The sequence below is a fragment of the Orycteropus afer genome, unplaced genomic scaffold (assembly GCF_000298275.1).
Source record: "Orycteropus afer afer isolate SDZICR_OR568_19922 unplaced genomic scaffold, OryAfe1.0 scaffold00085, whole genome shotgun sequence".
In the NCBI taxonomy this organism is placed as follows: Eukaryota; Metazoa; Chordata; class Mammalia; order Tubulidentata; family Orycteropodidae; genus Orycteropus; species Orycteropus afer.
In genome coordinates, this window is record NW_006921672.1 from 8501972 (window position 1) to 8525629 (window position 23658).

General features: G+C 53.8%; 2 protein-coding genes across 2 annotated transcripts; one reads left to right on the top strand and one right to left on the bottom strand.

Annotated features, from left to right (window-relative positions):
• Positions 1–368: 368 nt before the first annotated feature.
• Positions 369–10312, top strand: THRA (thyroid hormone receptor alpha). Its single transcript, XM_007942062.2, has 8 exons — positions 369–421; positions 2820–2887; positions 3538–3638; positions 5666–5813; positions 6467–6672; positions 8016–8162; positions 9132–9390; positions 10062–10312. The coding sequence occupies exons 1-8, from the start codon at positions 369–371 to the stop codon at positions 10310–10312; spliced, it is 1233 nt and encodes a 410-aa protein (XP_007940253.1).
• Positions 10313–13956: 3644 nt separating this feature from the next.
• NR1D1 (nuclear receptor subfamily 1 group D member 1) lies at positions 13957–20606 on the bottom strand. The gene is made up of 8 exons (XM_007942060.2): positions 20576–20606; positions 17610–17933; positions 17226–17314; positions 16980–17124; positions 15966–16606; positions 15473–15658; positions 14800–15010; positions 13957–14156 (listed from the first exon to the last, which is right to left on the bottom strand). The coding sequence occupies exons 1-8, from the start codon at positions 20604–20606 to the stop codon at positions 13957–13959; spliced, it is 1827 nt and encodes a 608-aa protein (XP_007940251.1).
• Between the last annotated feature and the right edge of the window lie 3052 nt (positions 20607–23658).

The following is a 23658-nucleotide window of genomic DNA, read 5'->3' on the forward strand; positions in this document are numbered from 1 at the left end:
AAATTGCTACTACCGAAGGAATCCCCCACAATGGCACTTACCCCTTTCTCTCTCTTCTCTCCACAGGGACTTCAGGACCGGACAAGACTCTCAACCTACTCCCTGAGCCCCAGCCCAGGACACCTCCAACAGCTTCAGCTCACCCCCCCAGCCCTCCCACCTGCCACTCTCTGGCCCCTCCCACTGCCCGCCCCCCCTGGGGCACAGGGCATGGTGTGAAGGCCAAGTGCTGAGGCGGGCACCATGGGTGCTGTGCCCTAGGGCCTGGGTGGTGGGGGGTGGGTGGCCTGTGGGTGTGCCGGGGGGGCCCGTGTGCCCACCCCAGTCTCTTGGCGTGCTGGAGTGCATCCTGGATGGAATTGAAGTGAATGGAACAGAAGCCAAGCAAGCTGGAGTGTGGGTCAGACCCAGAGGAGAACAGGTAATGGCCCCAGCAGCAGGCATGGTCACCTAGCTGGGCATAGGGCCTCCCTGACAAGAACTGAGCTTGGGCCTTTTAGTACCTCTGCAGGGTGGACTCGAGGCCAGCAAACATGCTGCCTACCTTTGCCCGGGAAATGAGGTCATGTTCAGATGTGGCAGGGAAGTAGGCACCTGGGTTGAGAGATGCCCATATCATATACTCGTGATATAGAGCAGAGGAGTCAAGTAGTAGGCACATGGCTGTACCCTTGACTGTACTGGACAGTCTCAAGTGCTCTCCAGTGTCCCCTCTGCTACTGCTGCCCTCACCTGACCATAGTGATCCAAATGGCTTTGCCACCTTCCTCTCTCCGCTGCCAGCCCATCCACCGTCTGACCACAAGTGTGTTGTCCACAGGCCCTGGTACGTGTAGCATGACATTTCAGGGCACATGCACCAGTAGCTATTGGTCACAGCTCACATTTATATTTGGAGCCTATTGGGAGCCCCACAAACTCTTCCTTGTTCATGGGCAAGGGCGGGTGCTACCATGAAGCTCCTCCCAGGAAGGAGAGAGCACATGCCAAGGGAGAAGGTTTTGCCCACACGTGGGGGAACTGCACACACAAGTAGGGATGGATTACCTGTGCTCTGCATTGTCCCAGAGGAGCCCAGAGGGTCTCTGCCTCTCTCATCCCCACCAAGTGGCACAGAGCTCTGCCCTAGTTGGCACAGTGCCCTGGGAGCTGGGTACAGCCTGTGCCTATGGCCAAAGAAAGGGTGGGGGAGGGGTGCTCTGAGGAGCAGTGTGGCTGTTGCCTAGGAGACCAGATCCTGAGCCAGGAGGCCAGCGGGCCTGGCCAGGCAAAACCCTGGGGCCCAAGACTGGGTCCCTGGAGGGGTGGAGGAAGTGGGTGGGTCTTGCCCTTGGGTAGGGCCCTCAAGGTACCCCCCTCCCCCAAAACCCCACCCCAGGCAAGACTGAGAAGGAAGATCTGGCTTGTCCTAGTGCAGCTCTGACTTGCAGTGCCTGCACCTCCCTGCCCAGACTTCTGTAGGTCTGAGAGAGTCCGCCCCTAAGGCTTGGAGAAAGGCGGGAATGCCTGTTCCCGTCCTCCTAGGGCTGCAGCCCCTCCCCCCCCACTCTCCCCTCCCCCAAGTCCCTGCGCCACCTTGTGGCTGTCCATGGGACTGCACCCAATGGCTTCAAGTCAGGTAATCTCAGAAGAAGCCAGCCAGCTCAGCTGGAGCCTAGGTGGCCCAGAGTTCCTCCCCACACCCCACCCGGGAGACTAGAGGGAGACCTGACCCTCCAGCCGTGTAGGAACAAGACGGGTAATCCCCAGGGGGTATGGAGCACAGGGCTGTCTGTGACTGTGACCCTGGCCAAGGTCACTGTGTCAGTGTGTTGGGAGCTGCATCAGGCTCCAGGAGGAGGGGCCCTGCGCTATGCCACATGCCAGGGTGGGTGTGGAAGTTTGTACGAGCTATGCGTGCATGTAGAAGGGCTTATGTAACCTGTGTGTGCAGGGTTATGTAACATGTATGTGGAACACTGGGGTGCCATGTATGTGCAGTGGAGGATGGTTGCTAATACTTTGAATGCAAGGGCTCAGGGTCCTTGTCTTGGCTCTGACTCTACTGCATGCTGTCGCCAAGCTCAAGTGGGACCTTATTTGCTGGTCTGTTAAATGAAGGCCATGGACAGGGTGATTCTGGAAGGCCTTTCCCATTCTCCCATTCTCCCATTCTTGGTTCTAGATGCTAGGAACTAGGGATTGCATGTTTTCAATCACTGTGGGTTATTTAACCCCTAAACATGACCTGGGAATCAAGCAACATATCCACACTGGAAAGAGGGGGGATGGTATTATTAGGTGCCTGTCCAGAGGGTTATGTAACACATGAGAGGATCCTAGAGGTCATATAAGTCATTTGAGAATGTCCTAACAATTACCTAGGTCTGTAGATTCTGGAACTTATTCATCATTGGATTTGTACTGACGGCGATGTAGTTACTTGTATGTGCTGCTGTTATATTGCATGTGTATGTGTGTGTGTGTTCTAAAGCTTATATAGCTTTAAGCACGTCCTAAGGACGCTTTCAGCATTTGTGTTATATACTAAAGGTTGACACGTGTGGATGTCTTGTAGATTACACACTATGGCGCTTAAGGTTCTATAATGTGTGTGCATGTGTGTGTTGGGGCCCTGGAACATGCTTATGCCCCAGCCAAGCTCCTTATCTCTCTTCCCTGTAGCTTCCAGATACAGGACCCTTCTCAGCTTTGTCAGCTGACTTGGGGGTGTGGGGGTAGAATGAGGACACAGGCTGGGGGATTGTATAAGCATTTTGGATGAGAAAGGGGTTTCCCAAGGGCTGCTCTGTGATTCCACCTACTTTGCCCCCATCCAGTGCCAGGTCACCAGATGGAAAGCGAAAAAGAAAGAACGGCCAATGTTCCCTGAAAACCAGCATGTCAGGTGAGCTGGGCTGAGTGTGCCCTTCTTCCCTGCTCCCAGCCCCACCAAAGCAGGCCAGGCCTCTTCTGGGTCTGGCATGCACCAGCAGCTTCTGGGGGAGGGGAGACCTCTTAGAGGGCTTGGGATAGGCTTATCCAGCAGCAGGAGGGTGATGTGGAGGCTGAGCCAGCCTTTGAGGATGGATTGGGTCAGGAGGGCCCCCTTTTCTTCTCCTACAACTCCCTTGCTGAGGCCCCAGCAGAATCAGAGCCCAGATGGACGAACCATAGGACTGCACTCTCCCGAGAGGAGCCACTGATATTTGCTTCTTCCTCTCCCCCATCCCCTGCCCCTTGGAAAGTAAGGCAGCAAGAGAAGAGCCCAGATTGGACAGTCAGAAGAATTGGGGTTCTCTATATTCATTTTAAAAAACAAAACAAAACACCAAAAACCGGTTGCTATCCAGTTGACTCCAACTCCTGTCAGCAGGGAATGGATAGGATGACCTCCGTTATGTCTCCAAGATTCTACTTGCAGACAAAAAATCCTTCAGGGAAGCTGGGTGAGGGCATGGTCAGAAAGGAAAATTTGGGTGATGGGAAAGGTACAGGATCCTCTCTACTAAGGCCCCAAGCTATGCCTGCTAGCCTCCCTCCCTTCCTCCCTCCCAGGGTATATCCCTAGTTACCTGGACAAAGACGAGCAGTGTGTCGTGTGTGGGGACAAGGCCACCGGTTATCACTACCGCTGCATCACTTGTGAGGGCTGCAAGGTATGGACCAGCTGGCTCCTCCCCTCCCCCACCACCTGAGCCCCCACTTCACTTCCTTTAAGGCCCTCAGCACCTGGCAGGACAGACAGGCTCTATAAACACGTAACCTCACAGCCATCTGTTACACCATCAGTTCTCTTTTTGCACGCACTCATTCATTCATTCTTTCGTTTGTTCATTCATGCATAATCCCTGCTGTGGCACTCATAAGTAACTTGCTTAACCTCTCTGAGCTGTAATTCCTTCACCTGTAAAATAGGAATAACCATACTGACTGTCTCATAGGGGTGTTAAGAATGAAATAGGATAATTCACATGAAGTGCTTAAAACAGTGCCAGGTATATAAGAAACACCCAATAAATGTCAGCTGTCCTCCACCCCTTGAGTATTCCTGGCTCTGTTAGATGTAAGGATGCAGCATATGCTCTACCCTCAAGTCAGAGAGAGACAGACTGGAAACAAATATCAGTGTTTTCAAAATGTGATTCATGGACCACCTCTGTAGAGTGCTAGTTAAAGTGCTGATTCTCAGGCCCCATCCCACCCTTAATCAGAATCTCTTGTGGTGGGGTCCAGGAATCTGCCTTCTACTGGGCTCCCTAGTTGCTTCTGTACCCAAAAGGGTGAGAACCAATGCTGGGGGGGGGGGTGAGGGCACAGAGGAGAAGAGGAAGGCAGATACTTTCTCCCTGGGTAGAGGGGACATACTTGGGGAAGCATAATTAGATTTTGCTTTGGTAATTTCAGCCTACATGGCTTTTCCAGGATCACCACTTCCTGAAAATGTGGGCCCTTCCAGGAAACAGAACTACTTAGTATCAGCCACACCAAGACCACCAGGGATTTAGCGTTCCCTAGCCGTGTTCCTGAAAGTAATACAAGTAGTGTAGCATAAAGGGAGGATCCTCACACCCAAGGACATCAGAATCCCCAGGAGGCATCTTGAAAAGACAGATGCCTTGGCCCTACTCCTGGGGAGTCTGCTTTTGTTGATCTGGAGGGGGTCCTAGGAGTCTGCATTTTGGGCAGTTACCATTGATGATTTTAATGGACCCCAGAATCCAGAGTTCAGACCTTGCTGTCTCATATCTGAGGCCCAGCTATGGCTCTGCTGCCCATTTAACTGTGATTTTGGGCAAGTTCCTTCATCTCTCTAAGCTTCAATTTGTTAGCCTATTAAATGGAACAATAACAGTTCCTACCTCACAATTGAATGGCATATAAAAAGGCTTATAGTGCTTGGCACATAGTAAGCATTCATGAAATATTAGTTCTTTGCATAACTACTACCATCTTAATTCTTGAGGTTTTTCCTTTAAGGCAAGGACTAAACATGATACATATATGTATAATAGACATTTTTCATTTAAAGCTACTAGAGCTTATGTAGGAGCTCTGGTAGCGTAGTGCCTAAGGCCCTTGACTGCTAACCAGAAGGCTGGCAGTTCAAACCCACCAACCACTCCTCGTAAGGAAGATTGGGCAATCAACTTCCGTAGTGATACCACCTTGGAAACCCAAGGAGGGGTCGCTGTGAGTCGGGTCCAACTTGACGCACATAACAACAACAGAGCTTATATACCCAATATCTTTCCTTAATTTTATAGGTCTCCCTATTTCATGAATTCCACCTGCATAGGAAACTGGCAACTTATTGAAAGATGTTTTTTTGTGGGGGTCACTTGTTTTTAGAGTCAGTTCAGCAAGATGGAAGATAAGGTATTAATTGGACATCCTAAGTGCCAATTTCTTTGGGCCTCATGGCACCTTACACCATCCCCAGATTCAAATATCTCCATTGCAGTCATCATTCTTACCTCTGCCACCATCACTACCCACGTTTTGAGGCCTGAGGGCACTCATTTCTAAGGTCCCTTGGCCTGGCAGAGCCCAGTGATCCTGGACTGGCTGTGTCACCAGGTCCCCTCACTCGTCTTGCCCCTGCCACCTCCAGTAAACTGCATGGTTGATTCAGGAAGGGGAGGTAAGGATCACAACATGTTACTTCTGTCTCCCCCCACCCCAGGGCTTCTTTCGCCGCACAATCCAGAAGAACCTCCATCCCACCTACTCCTGCAAATATGACAGCTGCTGTGTCATTGACAAGATCACCCGCAATCAGTGCCAGCTGTGCCGCTTCAAGAAGTGCATTGCTGTGGGCATGGCCATGGACTGTAAGGGGCCTGCGGGGAGGGCGGTGGGCCAGGCAGGGGGGGTAGGGGTGGGCTCAGGGATGGCAGCTCCCTTCCCGGGTGCCCTCAGGCAGAGTGCCAATCCAGGCCAGGTTAAGGATAGAGCATCTGGTGTCTTGGTCCCTGCTGTCCTCATCCCTGGGGAAAAGGAAAGAGAGGGTTCCTCTGTGAGACCCAAGTATGGACCCCACTGCCCACCTGCCTTGCACCACGTAGTAGAGGACCTTAGAGAGAGAGGTGTTGGATAGAAAGAACTCCTGAGCACCCCACTCTAGCACAGTGTTCCTGACTTCTGGGGGTGTGGGTGGCAGGGCTTTCTAGTAACTCAATAATGGTCCGCTATTGCCCATTCTTTGAATGATCCTAGCACTGTATGGCTGGCTATTTTCACCATAACCTATTAGACCAGAGCATAGCATTTGGGTTCTTTCTTCTGGGTCAGCCCAAATTGGAGGTCAAGGTATGGCCCGGTGATTAGTCATGATCCAGGTTGTGCTACCCAATTGCTAGGTGACTTGGGGAAGTCACCTAACTCTCTGGCCCTGGGTCTTCCCACGCCATGCACCAAGAAGAGGAGAAAAATGAGGTCCTGGGTGGGGAGTGCCACGCAGAGGGCATCGTGTCTCCATTGACAGTGGTTCTAGATGACTCGAAGCGAGTGGCCAAGCGCAAGCTGATTGAGCAGAACCGGGAGCGGCGGCGGAAGGAGGAGATGATCCGATCACTACAGCAGCGGCCAGAGCCCACTCCTGAGGAGTGGGACCTGATCCACGTGGCGACAGAGGCCCACCGCAGCACTAATGCCCAGGGCAGCCATTGGAAGCAGAGACGAAAATTCTTGGTAAGGAGAAAAGGAACATGGAGGAAAGGGTAGTAGCCGAGGGGCAGAGAGAGGACAGTGAGCCCTGGTTCAGAATCTTGCCTCTTCCAGGAAACCTTCTTAGTTCAACCCAAAGCTGACACTTTCCATACCTTGGCAGCCTAATTTGGTACACTTGTGTATGTGTTGTTGCCACCTTCATCCAATTGGAGGAGTCTTGCCTTCCTCATCGAATTTCCAGTGAGCAGGGGTTGCCTTTCTTCCTTTTTTTCCTGTGCACAGTGACTTGAAAGAGAAGGATCCAGTCATCTTAACAGTATTTTTGAGCACCTACTGGGTGCCAAGCACTATGTTAAAACAAGAACCAAACTCACTGCCATCGAGTCAGTTCCAACTCACAGCGACCCCCCGAAGGCAGTAACTCTTAACGGAAGTAGAGTGCCCCATCTTCCTTCTGCAGAGCAGCTGGTGGGTTTGAACCGCCAACCTTTTTGTTAGCAGTCAGATGCCTTAAGGCACTGCACCCCCAGAACTCCTTAGGCACTGTGTTAGGCCCTGGCAAAACCAAGTGCCAATGGAATGATCAGCTTGGGAGGAGATGGGTTTGTATATAGTGAGGGAGGGCTGAAAGCTGGTGCTGGTTTCTGGTGGAGTATGCCAAGAGGTGGAACAGTACGCTAAAAGCATGAATTCTGATACCAAACAGATGTGGGTATAACAGTCAGGAGTCAGATTGCCTGGGTTCAAATCCTGGTTCTACTATTGACTGGTTCTGTGACCTTGGGCTTACTAATGCTGTGTATCAGTTTCTTTATCAGTGAAATGGTCATAATTATATAAGGTTGTAGTGAGGATTAAAGGAGATGATATATGTAAAACATTGAGCTTAATGCTGAGCCACATATTACGTATGGAATAAATATAGCTGCTGTTACCACTGTTGTTATTATTATTGCTACTACCATTGTTACCAGGAGCTCTGGTAGCATAGTGCCTAAGGCACTTGACTGCTAACCAGAAGGCTGGCGGTTCAAACCCAGCAGCCACTCCTCGGAAGGAAGGTTGGGCAATCCTACTTCCGTAGTGATACTGCCTCGGAAACCCAAGGAGGGGTCGCTATGAGTCGGGCCGACTCCACGGCAAACAACAACAACAACAACAACCATTGTTACCATCATTGTTATCATTAGCCAACTTCCAGAAGGCGGGCTAAGGAAAAGCCTTAGGGCTGGGACACCACAATGCCCAGTACCAGCAATGCCTCTTCCCCAAGCTGCCTTGGAGCTCCCCCTGGTGGGCAGGGAGCCTCAGTGAGAGGTTAGAAGGGGTCTGCAGCCCCAGCTGACCCCAATCTCTCCCTCTAGCCGGATGACATTGGCCAGTCACCCATCGTCTCAATGCCAGATGGAGACAAGGTGGACCTCGAGGCCTTCAGCGAGTTTACCAAGATCATCACCCCGGCCATCACCCGTGTGGTGGACTTTGCCAAAAAACTGCCCATGTTCTCCGAGGTGAGTGGCAGATGGGAGGAGGGACATAGAGGGAATTTGGGGCTGCTCCCTAGGTCACCCAGTCCCAGCAGATGCTCATTGGAGGTTCTCAAGACAGGGAAAAATTCCTGTTGGTTTACATACACCACAACACACACACTCATACACACACACACTGGTACAGCTGATCCCTAAGGAACAAGCTGGCTTCAAGCGCCGAGCCTTCCCCTCAGACCTATGTGGCTACTGTAAGTCTGTTGTTGTTGTTATGTGCTGTCGAGTCAGACCCAACTCATAGCGACCTCTCCTTGGGTTTCTGAGGAGAGGTGGTATCTCTATGGAAGTAGATTGCCCAACTTTCCTTCCGAGGAGTGGCTGGTGGGTTTGAACCACCAGCCTGCTGGTTAGCAGTCAAGTACCTTAGGTACTATGCTACCAGAGCTCCTACTGTAAGTCTAGGCAGCCTTAAAGGTTTCCTCATTTTAAAGAGACAGGGTCTCTGGGTGGTACAAACAGTTAACTGTTCAAATACTAGCCAAAAGGTTGGTGGTTCAAACCCACCCAGGAGTACCTCAGAAAACAGGCCTGGTGATCTGCTTCCAAAAGATCACAGCCTTGAAAACCCTATGGAGCACTTCTGCTCTGCACACGTGGGTTGCCATGAGTCAGAATTGACTCGACAGCAATTAACAACAGCTCTGGAGACAGGTTGTCCTCTTAGCTGTGTGACCTTGGCCAAGTTCCCTAACCTCCCAGACCTGTGTCCTCATCTGCACAGTGGGGATAATGATGGGCTCTAAGTCATAGGTGTTACTGTGAGATTAAATGAATTTGTAAGTATACTTAGCCCAGCACAAGGTTAAGTGTGCATGTTACTAGCTGAAGCCAGAGGTGGCCTGGCTGGCCTTGTAGTTCCCAAGGGCACCCAAAGGGGAGACCCAGAAACGTGGTGGGGGTGCTGAACATTCCTGTGGCCCTGTCACTCTGCAGCTGCCTTGCGAAGACCAGATCATCCTCCTGAAGGGGTGCTGCATGGAGATCATGTCCCTGCGAGCGGCTGTCCGCTATGACCCCGAGAGTGACACCCTGACGCTGAGTGGGGAAATGGCTGTCAAGAGGGAGCAGCTCAAGAATGGCGGCCTGGGCGTAGTCTCCGACGCCATCTTTGAACTGGGCAAGTCACTCTCTGCCTTTAATCTGGATGACACGGAAGTGGCTCTGCTGCAGGCTGTGCTGCTAATGTCAACAGGTACCTGCCAGTTGGTTGGGAGAGCTCAGAAGCTTCCAGAGAGCCAGAGTTTGGCTGCACCCTAGGCCTGTTGCTCTCTTTGTTTCTTAATCCTATAGTCTTTCTCTGCTCTCAGCTTCTCTGTCCTCCTCCTAGTCAGCTGTCTTGTCTCCCAGACTGATTTCTCTATCATCCAACCCCATCTCTGCCCCTTATCCCCTGCTCTGCCACTCATTCTCTGCTTTGCTCCCTAGCCTCATCTCTTAACCCTCAGTCCTGCCCCTCTGTCCCCTATACCTTCTTTGCCCCATAGCCCTCTTTGTCACCCGTAACCATACCTTGTACCCATTTCCCACTTTCTCCCATCCACCTTCTGTCACTCACCCCTCCTTGTCAGTCCTGTCTCTTATCCCCAGTCTCCCCTCTGTTATCCCCTTCTGCTCCTCTGCTTCCCACCTACCTCTCTGACCACCCCCGCCCCTCTCTGTCCCCTAGCTCTCCTCAGTCTCCTAATTTTCTCTCACTCTTCCCAGGTCCACCTCTGTCTTTGTCTTCTCTCTGTAGCCTGTATAACCCTGGTCCCCTCAACGCCCCTCTCTTAGCCTTAGTTCCTAAGCTCAGTCTCTGAGCCTCCCCCGCTGGTCTCCCAGTCCCTCAGTCACTTCCCCCCTCACGCCCTTCCTTCCCCACAGACCGCTCGGGCCTGCTGTGTGTGGACAAGATCGAGAAGAGTCAGGAGGCATACCTGCTGGCGTTTGAGCACTACGTCAACCACCGCAAACACAACATTCCGCACTTCTGGCCCAAGCTGCTGATGAAGGTGACTGACCTCCGCATGATCGGGGCCTGCCACGCCAGCCGCTTCCTCCACATGAAAGTCGAGTGCCCCACCGAACTCTTTCCCCCTCTCTTCCTCGAGGTCTTTGAGGATCAGGAAGTCTAAAGCCTCAGGCGGCCAGAGGGTGTGCGGAGCTGGTGGGGAGGAGCCTGGAGAGAAGGGGCCGAGCTGGGGGATGAGGGAGACCCCCCCACACCTCTTCTCTCCTTCCTCTCATCCTCGGATAGATTCAGCTCCCACACACACCCCCGCACTGCCCAGGTCCCTCCTCAGACCCTCCAGCCCTGGGACAGGGCAAACAAATGAACTTGCTATGAAAAGGAGGACAGTGTGGGGGCTGGGGAGACCATGTCCTGCAGTTCCTAGGACCCCATCCTCTAATAAGGTAGGGGAAGGGAGGAAGAACTAAGAGGGGACAAGCCATCTTGATTGTAGGAGAAATAGGAAGGTGGGATGGGGGAAGATGCCCTCAACTCACCCTCTACACACATGCAAGAGAGAGCCCCCTACCCCCACCCCCAGTTTCGTGGCTAGGCTCCCCCTTCAGGCTGGGGGCCTCTCTACTTCCCCAGATGCCTGGGTGCAAAGAAAGGCGTGGCTTGGCTCCTCTACTGGAGGTTAAAAATTATAGTCATTCTAACTGCACTTTGGAAACCAAGCAAGGGGAAAAGAAGATAAATGAAGAAAAACTAGACAGAAAAAAACAAAAAAGAGCGAGCGAGCAAGAGAGAGAGAGAGAGAGATGATATTAAGTTATTAACCAAGGCTGGCCAGAGGGGAGGACACCCCCTTCCCGCCCCATGCACTTTGAGAGCTGCCCTTCCTCCCCCTAGATCAGAGGGAGATGCCCCCAACACCAGATCCCCAACAGTAGGGCTGCTGATCAGAGCTGTGAGCTAACACAACAGGGTCCTGGTCACCCCTTGTCCCGCCCCCTCCCTCTGTGCCCCTTTGGCACCCCTAGCCCAGCCCAGCCCTCCCTGTGCTCTCTGCCACTTGTGCCCGCTGAGTTCCATCTACCTCTCATGCTGGATGCCAGCTGGCCCCTCACCAGCCTGCCCTGCCACCTGCACAGCTCCCCTTTCAAGTGCCCAGCCCCGGGGGCCTTCTCCTGTCCCCCTGACCCTTCCCACCTTGGCACCCACACAGGAAAGACTGTGGCTCAAGCTCCCCGTCCTCCTCACATCCTGCAGTATTAACTATAATCCAGATGCTGCTGCATTTGGGAGGGGGTGCTTGAGGATCTCCCAGAGCCCCCGGCCCTTAAGGACCCTGTTTCCCATCTGTCTTCTGGGCTCTCTCTAACACCTCTGCCCGCCTTTTCCCCACTCCCACGCAATGCACTAACCAGACCCTGGATGGGCAGGCACCAGAGTGGGGGGTGCTTAGATAAATGGCACTTAGTTGGGGCCTGGGGGAGGGGGAGGTTGGTGCTCCTCATTTCTTTGAAGCTCTTTAAGCCAGCCGCCCCTCTGCCCCAGGGACCCCTTTCCCCTCTTCTTTTCTTTAATTCAGGGACTTTGGCTTGAGCCACCTCCCACCCTCCTGGTGAGGAGTGCTCTGTTGGTCTGCACTTAGGTGAGCTGTGTTCCTCCTCCTCGCTCTGGCTATTGCCTACTCCTCTGGAGAGAGAGATGGAGGAGATGGCCCTGTGGGGGGGATGAGGGGTGGGGAGGATGGGGAGGGCCAGAGCAGACCAGAGGGCCCTGGCTCAGGGCTGCATGTCGGCAGGGATGGATGGGTGGACACAGATGCCCCCGGAAGCCATGGGGAAATGGGGTAGGGGGGTGGGGGAGGGGTGCCAGGGCTTCCTGCGCTTTGCACTATTGGGGCAAACATGTCTTAAGCAGTGGGGAACCTGCCACCCCACCCTGACCCTAGGCCTGCCACGGCCCCTCCCCCACATGCACACATCCATGCACACATACACGCACGAATGCACACACGCATGCAAGGGAAGGTGAAGCTATGCTGCCCCTCAGGGCAATGGCCTTCCCTCCTGGTTTAGGTGTTCTCACAGGGTGGAGGGCCTGGAGCAACATCTGGTGTTGGCTGTGCATGTGACTGCCCCACCCTTCTTGGGCCCAGTGTGCTGCTCCTGTGCTGTCTTTGTCTGTCTCTCTCCTCTCTCTTTCCTGGGGTACTGATCCCTTTATTACTCCAGTCCCATGGGTAAGCCCTCGTGTACCTTCCTGCCAGCCCCAGGGCCCCAGTGGAACTCCTGTCTGCTGTCTCCCTCATCCCACCATCCCTACCCCTCCCCTTGCATCCCATCCCCAGCCATAGACGTGGTGAGAAAAAGGCCTTGAGGAGGCTTGGTCTCTGATAGGTGTTTGGGAACCCCTTTCCCAACCCTCCCTCCCCCATCATATGAGCTGTGATCCCCCACTCCACCCCTGACCCTCCCCCCCTCACTCTCGGTGATGTGGGGTGTATGTGTGCGTTTCTCTGCGTGTGTGAGTGAGTGCACGTGGTGGGGGAGGAGCCAGGCAGACTCAGGAGCGCCACACACCTGCTCTAGAGGCAGCTGTCCCAGTCCCTGCTGTGGAAGTGGGGGACAGGGCCCTCTCCTGGGGGCCATTGGTGCTAATGAGGGGGATGGCCTTGACATGGGTGCTTAGCAGGCCTCCCCCAGTATTGGCCCGGGGCACTAGGGCAGGCAGGGTGGGGCAGCAGGTGCAGTATTGGTGGGACGAGGGGCCACTGGGAATAGGATGAGGAGGCCAGGCCAGGACAAGGGGGTCCCAGAGCCATGACCACTACCCCGCCCCCACCACCCGCCTCTCCATCTCAGTATTGTCCCTCCCATCACTCATAACACACATACCTCATCCAGCCTCCTCCCTGCTCAGACTTGGGGAGGGTGGGGGAGGAGGAGCCCCCTACCCCTTCCCCTGGTGGCGGGTCTCCAGGGCTGGGAGAGGGCAGGGCGTGTGACATAGACACCGTCCATAAGGGGGACAGGACTTCCTGCCCTGGGAACTCCTGGGTCGGGGGAGGGGGGCACTGCCCAGAGGCGCTACTGAATGTATGAGAAGCTGGTGCTGGGGTGGGGGGAGGGGAGTTGTGGCCAGAAACAGGGAAGGAGGTAGGTCCCTTCCCCAGGGAGGGGTGGGACCGGTAGGGGTGACTTGGGGGGGCTCCTACTCCCGCCCCACGTTGACAATCAGTATGTCTGTTATGTGCGATTTTTCACCCCGTTGTGTTTTGGGTCAGGATTTTAAAGAAAGATATTTTTATGGTAATTGTTGCTCGTCTATTTTACTATATATTTATGTAATAAATATATGATGAAAATAACCCCCTTGAGCACACGCCCCCCCCCCTTAGACTTGTGTGATGCTTCCCTGGGCCCTCCCATCTGCTGGCAGAGTCCCAACCCCACAAACTGACCAGATGGAGAGGGTTCCCCTCAGCCCCGCCCCCCAAAGGAGCACACAACCACAGAAGCCAGTTCAGCTGTGAACTATTGGATTTGAGACAGGAACAGAACAAGTCAGGGGGTTGGAGAAGAAGGGTGGGGGGGAGGAGAGAGAGGTTTAAATAGGGGAGGAGGGGGAAGTTCAGTGGTGGGGGAGGGAGGCAGGTATTTACAAGAAGGCTCAGGGGGCCAGAGGCTCATCTTGGAATATTTTATAACAATATAAATAAGATTCTGGTTTGCTTTTCCTTTTCGTCTCGTAAAGGAGAGAGAAGTGCAGAGTTCGATTCTGTACAAGGGGGCAGCGGCAGAAGGCCGGCCGGGCGGGTCACTGGGCGTCCACCCGGAAGGACAGCAGCTTCTCGGAATGCATGTTGTTCAGGGTCCGCAGGTCCGGCAGCTTGAGCAGCAGCTTGGTGAAGCGGGAAGTCTCCAAGGGCCGGTTCTTCAGCACCAGAGCCCGAAGAGCCCGCAGCAGCGTCTCCTGGAGCTGCTCCACAGAAGCGGAATTCTCCATGCCCGAGCGGTCTGTGGGGAAGACGACAGCAGTGAGGCAGGCTCCTCGTCCAGCTCCTCCTCTGACGAGGAGCCAGAGGTCTGCGAGGACCTGGCCGGCAAGGCAGCCTCTCCCTGAAGCCCCTCGGAGGGCCCATGGGGAAGGAGAAGGAGGGTGCTCGACTCCTTCTCCCAGGCCTCTGCCCCCAGAGCAGGAGGTGCCTGATTGCTGGGAGCCTGGCTCAGCAGGGCTGGTCACCTCCCCTCCCCAAGCCCACTCCCCTTCCCTAAACAGGCCCAACATATCCAGGCTCCCTTGCTTTTGGCTCTGTAGTTCCCTCTGCCTGGGATGCCCTTCCCCCTTTCTCTGCCTGGCAACATCTTACTTGTCCTTTGAAGCCCCACTCAAGTGTCACCTCCTTTCCCAGCTCCCCCAGGCAGAAATAGTTGTCTGTGCTCCCAAAGCCCTTGGTTCATGCTTCTACTGTGACACTTATCTCACTGTTTTATAATTAGTTGGGCATGAGTCTGTCTCCCAAGCTAGAATGTGTCTTAATCATGTCTGTATCCCCAGTGCCCGGTGCAGGGCCTGGCATAGAGTAGGTACTCCATAAAAGGTGTGTTGAATTGAACTGCGTCCGCCTCCTCCCCCAGGTCAGGTGAGAGCTTGACCTACCTGCAGAGACAAGCACCACTGCTGTGAAGAGGCCCAGCTCCTCCTCGGTAAGCGCCAGGGAGTTGAGCTTCTCGCTGAAGTCAAACATGGCATTGAGCAGGTCTCCCATGCCCATGGCACCGAGCTCCTGCAGGCTGTAGGTGGTGCGGCTCAGGAACATCACTGTCTGGTCCTTCACGTTGAACAGTGATGCAAAGCGCACCATCAGCACCTAAAGGGTGGGCACAGTAAGCCTGGGTGGTATGGGAGGAGCACTTAACAAATCCCCCCTAAGGTTTCAGAAGAGTTTCATGGTGCCACCTTAGATTTCTCAGTAAAGAGTGGGGCAGTTTCTGAATGGGCAATTGGAGGGCTATGGGGAAGGATGGGGAACATGCTACTGGTCTTGGAGCCCAATAGGCCTGATTCTGAGTCTCAGCATTATCACCATCTGTGACCTCGGGCAAAGCACATCACCAAGGTGAATTTGTTTCTATCTAGAATGGGAACAGCAATGCGCTCTAAGCTGTTACTTTACTGTAATGGATCCTCTTCATTCGTTAGTCAGAACGCCTAAGGACAAAGATACTTTGGGGTTCCAAAGCCTTTCAGAGCTCCTCCTACCCTAGATATCTAGCCTCTTCTGCTAGATGCTTCCCAAGATCAAGAGCAGAGAGCACTAAGGGTTACTCACCTCAAAGGTGCCAGCCTTAAGCAGGGCGACCTGGTCGTGCTGAGAAAGGTCACAGAAACCAGGGATGTGCTTGGCAAACTCTACCACCTCCCGCACAGCAGGAGTGAAACACATGGAGAAATCCTCCCAGATCTCCTGCACGGTTCTCCCACTGCGTCCATGCGGGTACATGTTCATGGGACACGCCTAGAGAAGGAGAGGGGTTTGGGGAGGGAAGTGTCAGCCAGGCTGGCTCAGACAGACTCATCCAGCAAGGCTGGGCCCCACAGTCTGCCTGGGCTAAGAACTGAGGCCCTGGAGAATAGGTTTTTAAGGTAAAGTAGCAAGCTGGCACCAGGTAGAGATTAGGAATTCCCAGGCAGAGCCCTGAGTGCAGGACAGGGCATCCTCCCATGGGAAGGGTACATCCCCACACTTCTGCAGCCACACCCAGCTACCCTATGCTCAGTCCATTCTTCCAGCCCCTTGTCCACCTCACCCCCAGTGTCCTCACCAGCAGAACATTCTTGGCGTTTCCCTGCCGAGGACTGTTGGCAGGTGCCTCTCCCTCCGGGGTTAGGTACACGTGGGTGGGACATAGACGGTGGCCATTGTTGTTGGGCTGGCGGCAGCTGTGGTGGGCAGGGCCAGGGGCCCAGGTGGATGGGTAGGAAGCGGGGGCCTGGCGTAGATCATTCAGGGCTTCGTTATGACGCTGAGCAGCCATAGCGTTGTCGTTGGGGGCAAGCGGGCAGCCCTGATTTTCCCAGCAATGTGGGGTTGTGGCCGGAGGGCTGCCCGATACATGGTTGGCATTGAAGTTGCCAGGTGTGGTGCCCAGCTTGTCATGGGCATAGGTGAAGATCTCTCTGTGGGCCCGGGCCACCTGGGATATGACATCCTCCACTGTTGGCTCAGGGCTCGGGGATCGGGGAGGCGTCAGCTGTTGTGGGAACTGGGAGAAGCCCACTAGGGGTGAGGGGGCTGGAGCTGGGGGTGGCGAGAGGCCTGTGGGGCCTGGAGTAGGATTCTGGGTAGGCGAGGTCTCCAGCGGGCACTGGCTGCTCAACTGGTTGTTGGCCAGGTTCATGGCACTCTGCATCTCAGCCAGCATACGCTGCTTCTCCCGTTTGGGGATGCGCCCAAAACGCACAGCTGTAACAGGATGAGAACAGCATCAGGAAGTTCCCATACACACCCACGTGCTTCTCTTCCTTCCTCCTGAAAGGGCAAGACCCTGAAGGCCTGGGGTTTTGAGTCAACTAAAGCCAGCCAGGCCACACCCTTTGAAGGGGTTTTCCAGGGAGGGATTGGGGTAGGATAGCCGAGGAACCAATAGGAAAGATGTGTGTGTTTACCCAAGTGGGTAAAATACGGGCATTCCCCATGCAAATGAGACCCAGTGTGATATGTCTTGGTTTTACACTTTTTTTAAAAAAAAAAAGAAACTAAATTTTCATTCAGAAACTTTGGGTGGATGGAAGGGGAAAGGGGCAGGGATGCTTGTGGGACAATAGTGCTGCCTCACCATCTCGAGACATGCCCACGGAGAGACACTTCTTGAAGCGACACTGCTGGCAGCGGTTGCGATTGATGCGGACGATGGAGCAGTTCTCATTTTTCAGGCACTTTTTGTACTGGATGTTCTGCTGGATGCTTCGACGGAAAAAGCCCTGGAGGGCAGGAGCGGCTTGTGAGCATCTCCGTCTAGGCCTGGCTTCTGTGTCCTGGGGAAGTGTCACCTGCCCCTGCCTTCACCCCAAACCCGCCTCACCTTGCAACCTTCACAGGCGTGCACACCATAATGGAAGCCTGAGGCGACATCCCCACACACCTTACACAGTAACACCATGCCGTTCAGCTCTGTGGAAGGAATGAGCAAAGGGTGAGCAGGAGAGGGCTACTTGAGTGGCTAGAGAGGTAGAGGTGTTCTGGGCTGGAGATCCTGAGAGGGAAGAACTGAGGAGGAGAACCAGGACCCAGAGGCACTTGAATGACCAGACTGGGTTGGACAGGGGTTGGTGCAGCTCTAGGATGAATCCCTGAGGCCTGGGTAGATTCCAGGACTAACTGTGTGACATGAAAACCAAATCCCAACCTAGCCCTGGCCATATCCTTCCCTTGAATCATCTGGATGTCTACTCACTGGTGATGTTACTGGTGATGTTACTGGTGCTCTTGCTGGGGGATACTCGGTTGCTGTCCTCCATGGCCACTTGTATACTCCCTGGGGGGCTCCCATTATAAAAGGAGGAGGAGGAGGAAGAGGAAGAGGGGGAGTCTTCACTCAGGCTAGGTTGAATGTTCCCAAAAGAGCGAGCTGGGTCCTGGGTGAGGGAGCCAGTGGGTGATGGTGGGAAGTAGGTGGGGCAGCCTTGGGTCAAGGACTGGAAGCTGCCATTGGAGCTGTCACTGTAGAGAGACTCAGGGCTGGTGCGGCTCGGGGAGGAGCCACTGGAACCAATATAGGTGATGACACCACCTGGAGGAAGAATACAAGGGAAGGGGGTGTCAGCCCCCTGGAGGTCTTTGTCCTAAGGCACCACTCTGCTCGTCCCCCACCTGTCTTCCCAAAGCACTGCTCAGTACTCAAGTGTTAACCATATGGTATACCTAATATTGGGGATCTCAGAAGAACCACAGTAAATACCTCCCAATTTGTACTAGACATGGCATGGTCAACCAATACCCATGACCCTTTGTAGTGCATATTCAGCGCCTGCCTTGGATGTGAAGCACCTCCCCTGGAGGCATGACCCCCATGGGCATTTCACACACGTGCTCCTCTGCCCTGGAATGTCCACTGCAGCTCATGACTTAGTTGTCAGTGGCAGAGCAGGGTGGGATGAGCAGCTGAGCACCATTCGCAGTACCCAGTTCTCTGAAAAATAGCTGCCAGTTTTTAACACCAAGACCACTCCAGTGATAAGGCCATGGTGGGATAGGAGGGGCAGCTAGCAAACAAGAAAGTGGAGATCTTACAGGAGGAAATGGGAATCTAGTCACATTCCCTCAAAACTAGGAGACACCTGAAGGTATTAAAGGGAAAGAAGCTGCCTGGCCGGTGCCTCTGGTCTCCAAGAAAATGAGTCAGAATGGATTCTACCTCTGAGCCCAGGAAGGACTTAGCAATACAAATTGCTGAGGTTGAAGTGAAGTACAAATTATCCAGCCTGGTGACAATGACCTTGGCCCTCTGGCCACTCAGAGACTTTGGCCCTCTGTTAGATTGCTAACCAGGTGGCTGTGTTCCCATGGTATTAGCAGGAGGAGAAGGTGACCCTCCTACCACACCTTTGCCAAGCACCTAGCTTGGCCTGCCATGGGTGGGGTGAGAGAAGGGAGGATCCCAAGACACGTGTGAGCTGACACACACCATGCCACCATGTCTACAGAGGCACATGTCTTGCTCACCCACTGACACACACTAAACTGGGCAGGGACGGTCCTAAAATAGCTCAAGGTTGGTCAGGGTGAACTCAGCTCCCTGTAAAATAGTTGCACAACAGATCTGCTCCTACAGTTTCAGTAGGAGTGAGGAGATGGGTTATTTATTTGGTGGTAAATGAACTTGACCTACTTCACCCATCCCCCAAAAGGGAGTTAGACCTTAGACTTAGAACCTGGAAGTGACAGGCATGCTCAAAAGACTCTAGTTCCAAATCTAGATCTATCACACCAACTTGCTGTGCGACCTAAGGAAAGTCAACCCTCCTCTCTGGATCTCGGTTTTCCTTTTTTTGTGGGAAAAAGAAAGATGAAAACAACCTAAAACCCATTTAGTTATGATTCTGGGATGTGGTTGCTTTGGGAAAGTCCGTTGAAGGCAAACTGCTACTTGTTTGGTGAGGGTGGAGGGAAGACAGTGCTTGCTGGACTAAGGAAAGATACACTAGGAGAACAGGAATTATTTGGAATGTGAAAAAGCAGAGTCTGAAGGTAGTACAGTGAAGTGGATGCAGACACAAGAATGAGGAAAGGAGCTAAAGGCAAGGATTTCTAGTTGTGAGGCCCCCAGGAGGAGTGTAAACATGAGGCCAGGAGAGGTCAGGGATGGCCCCATCTTACTCTCTCAGTTATGAGGTGGGAGAGGCAGGCGGACAGGAAAAGGAGGCAGGCGGGGGCGGTGGGTGAGTCAGCCCAGCTTCACCCAGATCTTGGCCGGGCGGGGCGGGAGCTGGGCCCTCAGCCGGCCTCACGTCCCTGCTCCACGTGTGTCTCTTGCACGTGGCTCCCCAACGAGGAACCCCGGAACTCAAGGCCCCGCCCCCTCCGCTTCCCGTCAGTTGAGAGCAGAAGCCCCGCCCCTGTCCCGCCCCTCCCGGGCGCCCGAGTGGTGGGTTGGGCTCAGAATGTTAGCTAGGCCCAGACCGCCCAGAGGAGGATAGGAGGGAACACGCGTTGCCTGGGCGACCAGAGGGGCGGAGCTCATTATGTAACGAGGCCGGGAGGCAATAACCAATGGGGTGGCGGCCACGGCTTCTGCTGAATGAAAACAAACGCAGCACGTGGCCCTGGCTCCGCAGCCATGTGAGCCCTCCTGGCCGCTGGGCGCTGTAGGTGCCCTCCCCCGGGCAGAGCACCGCTCTCTGGACTCCTCAAATGCCGCTCCCTACTGTCACTGAGGATTCCCCAGTGAGATCAGGCTCCAGGCTCTCACCTCCAGTCCTTCCTACCCAGAGTCCCAACCGCCCTGCTGCTTCTCACATTTCCTGGAGTTTGTAGAAACTAGGGGAAGGGGAAGAGAGAAAGGTGAGGGTTCTCTTTCCGAAAAGGTGAGGCAACCTACAGCCACAGAGGGTGGACAGATGGAAGCGCTTCGGGACACTGCTCCAAAGCTTCCAGGACCCTTAACTGTTCATCTCACAATACGTACCGGTTCTCCATTTCCTCCTTTTTGGGGGAATCAGGTCCTTCAAGCTCAAATGAGCTTTGCGACTATGAAGTGAGGGCACCTCTGGGCACATTCCCAGCCCAAGCAATCTGGTCTAGAAATCCTACCCTATGGCCCCTCAGCACGCTAGCAAACCCCCAGACTAAACCATTTCCCAGTCCCTTACAAAGTTCTTCTTGTTATAAGGTGACAGTGACAGAAAAAGGACGGCACTAAAGGAATCTCAGTACCTGTGTTGTTGTTGGAGTCCAGGGTCGTCATGTCTTCACCAGCTGAGAGCGGTCATTCAAACTGGACCTTGATGCAAACTGGAGGTTGCGATTGATGCTATCGCCCCTTGGGCACTGGGTGAGGGCGGGGAGTGGACCCCGCTGCTTGCGATCAGGATCCGGAACACCCTGCAGCAAGGTCTTGGAGTGACCGGACTGCAGCCCTGCAGAAGGGGAGGACGCTGAGACAACGTAGGTCTGCTTTGCATGGGAAGAGCAGAGAGACAGAGAGTGAGGGAAATCAGCCTGCAGCAGTTCTCACTAGAAGGTAGCAGGCAGGGTCGGGTCTCTGCAGTGCACGGAGTGCCAGAGGCTGAAGGCTCCGCAGCGCTGCAGGGTAGCGAATCTGGAACTGCCGGTGCAAAAGTCCCAGAGGGGGAGAGGTTGCAGCCAGGAAGTAAGTAGGTGATGGGAGAAAAGAGGCATACAGGCGCAAAGAGGCGAGACGTGTGTCCTGCTACGTTCCCTCAGCAGCAATATTTCACTCTGCCAATCTCAGCCGCCTTTTGCCCGAGCCTCTTTCCCTGGGACAGAAGGCTCTGCGCAGGCGCCAGCAGCCCAGGGTTCCCGGGCCGCACGCGGCACTGGAGTAGGTACCATGTGATCCCAGGGAGCGCCTCGTGCCCCAGTGACACACTTTTCCAGCAGCAGGCACGTTGAGCTGAGTACGCCTGCGCAACGCCAAGACTTTCGGGATTTGTAGTCCACAGACAAAGCGGGCGGTGTGCGTGTATCGCCTCCTTTCTGTCTTGCAAAAAGCTCTTTCTGGGACTGAGGAGGAGCTGAGAATAGGGTGGAGTGCGCTGAAGAGTCAGGGTGATGTGTTTGGAAAGCCTGTATGGCAAGGGCATGTGAATTCCTGGGGAGTGACTGGCAAGCTTGGCTGCTCCCTGGGAGATCAAAGCTAACAGGCCCTTTCTGCAAACCTTGCAAACGTGAGGGCTTCACGTGATTGCGGAGTTGACCTCGGCCCGAGGTTATTGGTGACACGGGGAGAGACAACAAGCAGGGGTGGGAGAGTTCTCCGGAGTCAGGCGCTTAAGCTGCCTTGGGCCCCAGGCCAAGTCCTGAAAAGGAAAGGAAATGTGACCCGTTTTCCTTCTACTCCCCCTAAGAACACCCCTAGGGAAAGGAGTTGCCCTGGGGGTGGGGTGCCCCTAGGGACTCCCTGTTTGCTTGTAATACCCCACCCCACCCACTTGAGGTGACTTTGTGGTGAGTCATTTCCCTTTGTCTGGAAATAAAAATGACATGAGAGGGGAACTGTGTGGTGAAAGTGCTTTGAGGTCCTAAAGTAATAGAGCCAGAAGTGAGGCAGGGGCCTCACAGAGCTTGAGGGTAGCATGTGGATTCCACAGAAGTCCATAACAGACCTGAACGGGAAGATCATGGTAACACTCCCTCCCTTTTGTTGTTAGGTGCCCTTTACTAATGAGGAAAATGAGCCTAAGAATAAGTAGCCCACCCAAAGTCTACAACATCTTTTGCTAGTTTCATCTGCCCACACTGAACTCAGGAGATGAACAGACTAACCCTGAATCAGAAGGTTAGAAACTCAGCATCTTGCTTCAGAGCAGCAATCAGGCCTTGGTGAAAACAGGTCTCTATTAAGAGATCTGTAATGTTAGAGGGCTTGGGTTGTGGGGTGAGATGAGAGCGGCTAATTCAAGCAACCAAGTGAGCCAGAGCCACTTGCTGTTTCCTGCTAATTCTTCCTTAGCCCCAGTGCTTCTAAGAAGGTTTTTCTTCAGACAGAAGCCCTTTTTCACTGGCTCATAGGCTGCCCCTGGGGCAGTATTGATGGATGCCTAGGGATACCACCAAAGGAGATAGAGAAAAACAGGGGTGTAGGCAACCAAGGAAGAAGGATGCAGGGTAGTGGAAGGAGCTTCTGAGAAGACAGCGAGGTTGATTAAAGAGAAGGAGGTGGCTGGACAGCTTGGCTTGGCCACTGACCAACTGACTCCCAGCAGAAGATGGGTGCTCTAGAATGGACTGGTTGTAGTTTTGTTTCCCTACCCCCTGCCCCCAAGAAAAGCAGGAGAGCGAGAGGGCTGTGGGTTCTACCTTGGAATGCTTTAGCCCTTTGGCCTGGAGCTGGGAAGCTGCAGCAAAGTGTGGGAGGGACTGGGAGGGGCTAGGACAAACAAGGGAAGAGAGACTTTTCAGGAAAACTTGGTCCTGAGCTCAGCATCCACCCCCTCTCCCTCCTCCCAATAGGCTCTGGAAGGACAGCTGGGAGATGAACTGCCTTGTCCAGAACTGCCTGCTCTCTGTGCCCTTCTTTTTTTTTTTTTTTAATTTTTATTTTGATTTGGGTGAAGATTTACAGAATAAATTCACTTTTCATACAGCAGTTCACATATACTTTGTCTCATGTCATTGACCAAAATTTACAACCTCTGTGCCCTTCTTGACTTCCAGAGCTTACATGTCTGCCAGGGCTGGGCTCAAAGACAGGGCCCCTGGCATGACCATTAGCTCCCCACCAACCCTAGCACTACCATTGGCCCACTCCCTTTTGTTGACCTGGATCCTCTCCAAGGTCCATACTTCTGTTCCCTGTTATGATGACCCTGTCCACCCTCTGTTCCACTTGTTTGGTGTTTATCCTTATAGGTACATAAGGGAAGGGCCAGGGGTCAAGATTCCCTCTCTGAGTTTTATAGCCAGTGAGAGGGTGGAGGGAATAGAAGTAGCAAGCGCAAAAATTCATTCTAACTCTACTCTTGGCAAGAAGCAGGGCTGTTTTGCAGTCTGTGTGCAGTGTGAAGGCTGAGGCTGGAAGGGAGGAGGCAAAGGAGGGTGTTACTTCTGTTGCCTCCTTCCTCTCCATTTCTTATATAGGACTCCTCCTTTTCTCCCTGACAAAGAACTAACCTTGGGGTCTTCCTTCCACAGCTGATGAGAGGGATACAGAAGAACAAAGATCAAGGCCCTCTCTTGGTTCCAGAAGCTTCTAGTCTGTCCACCCTGCTCCTCTGTCCTCCAGCAGCTGCTGGGAGAGCAGAGACTATGGGACTCAGAGCCACAAAGGGTGGGAG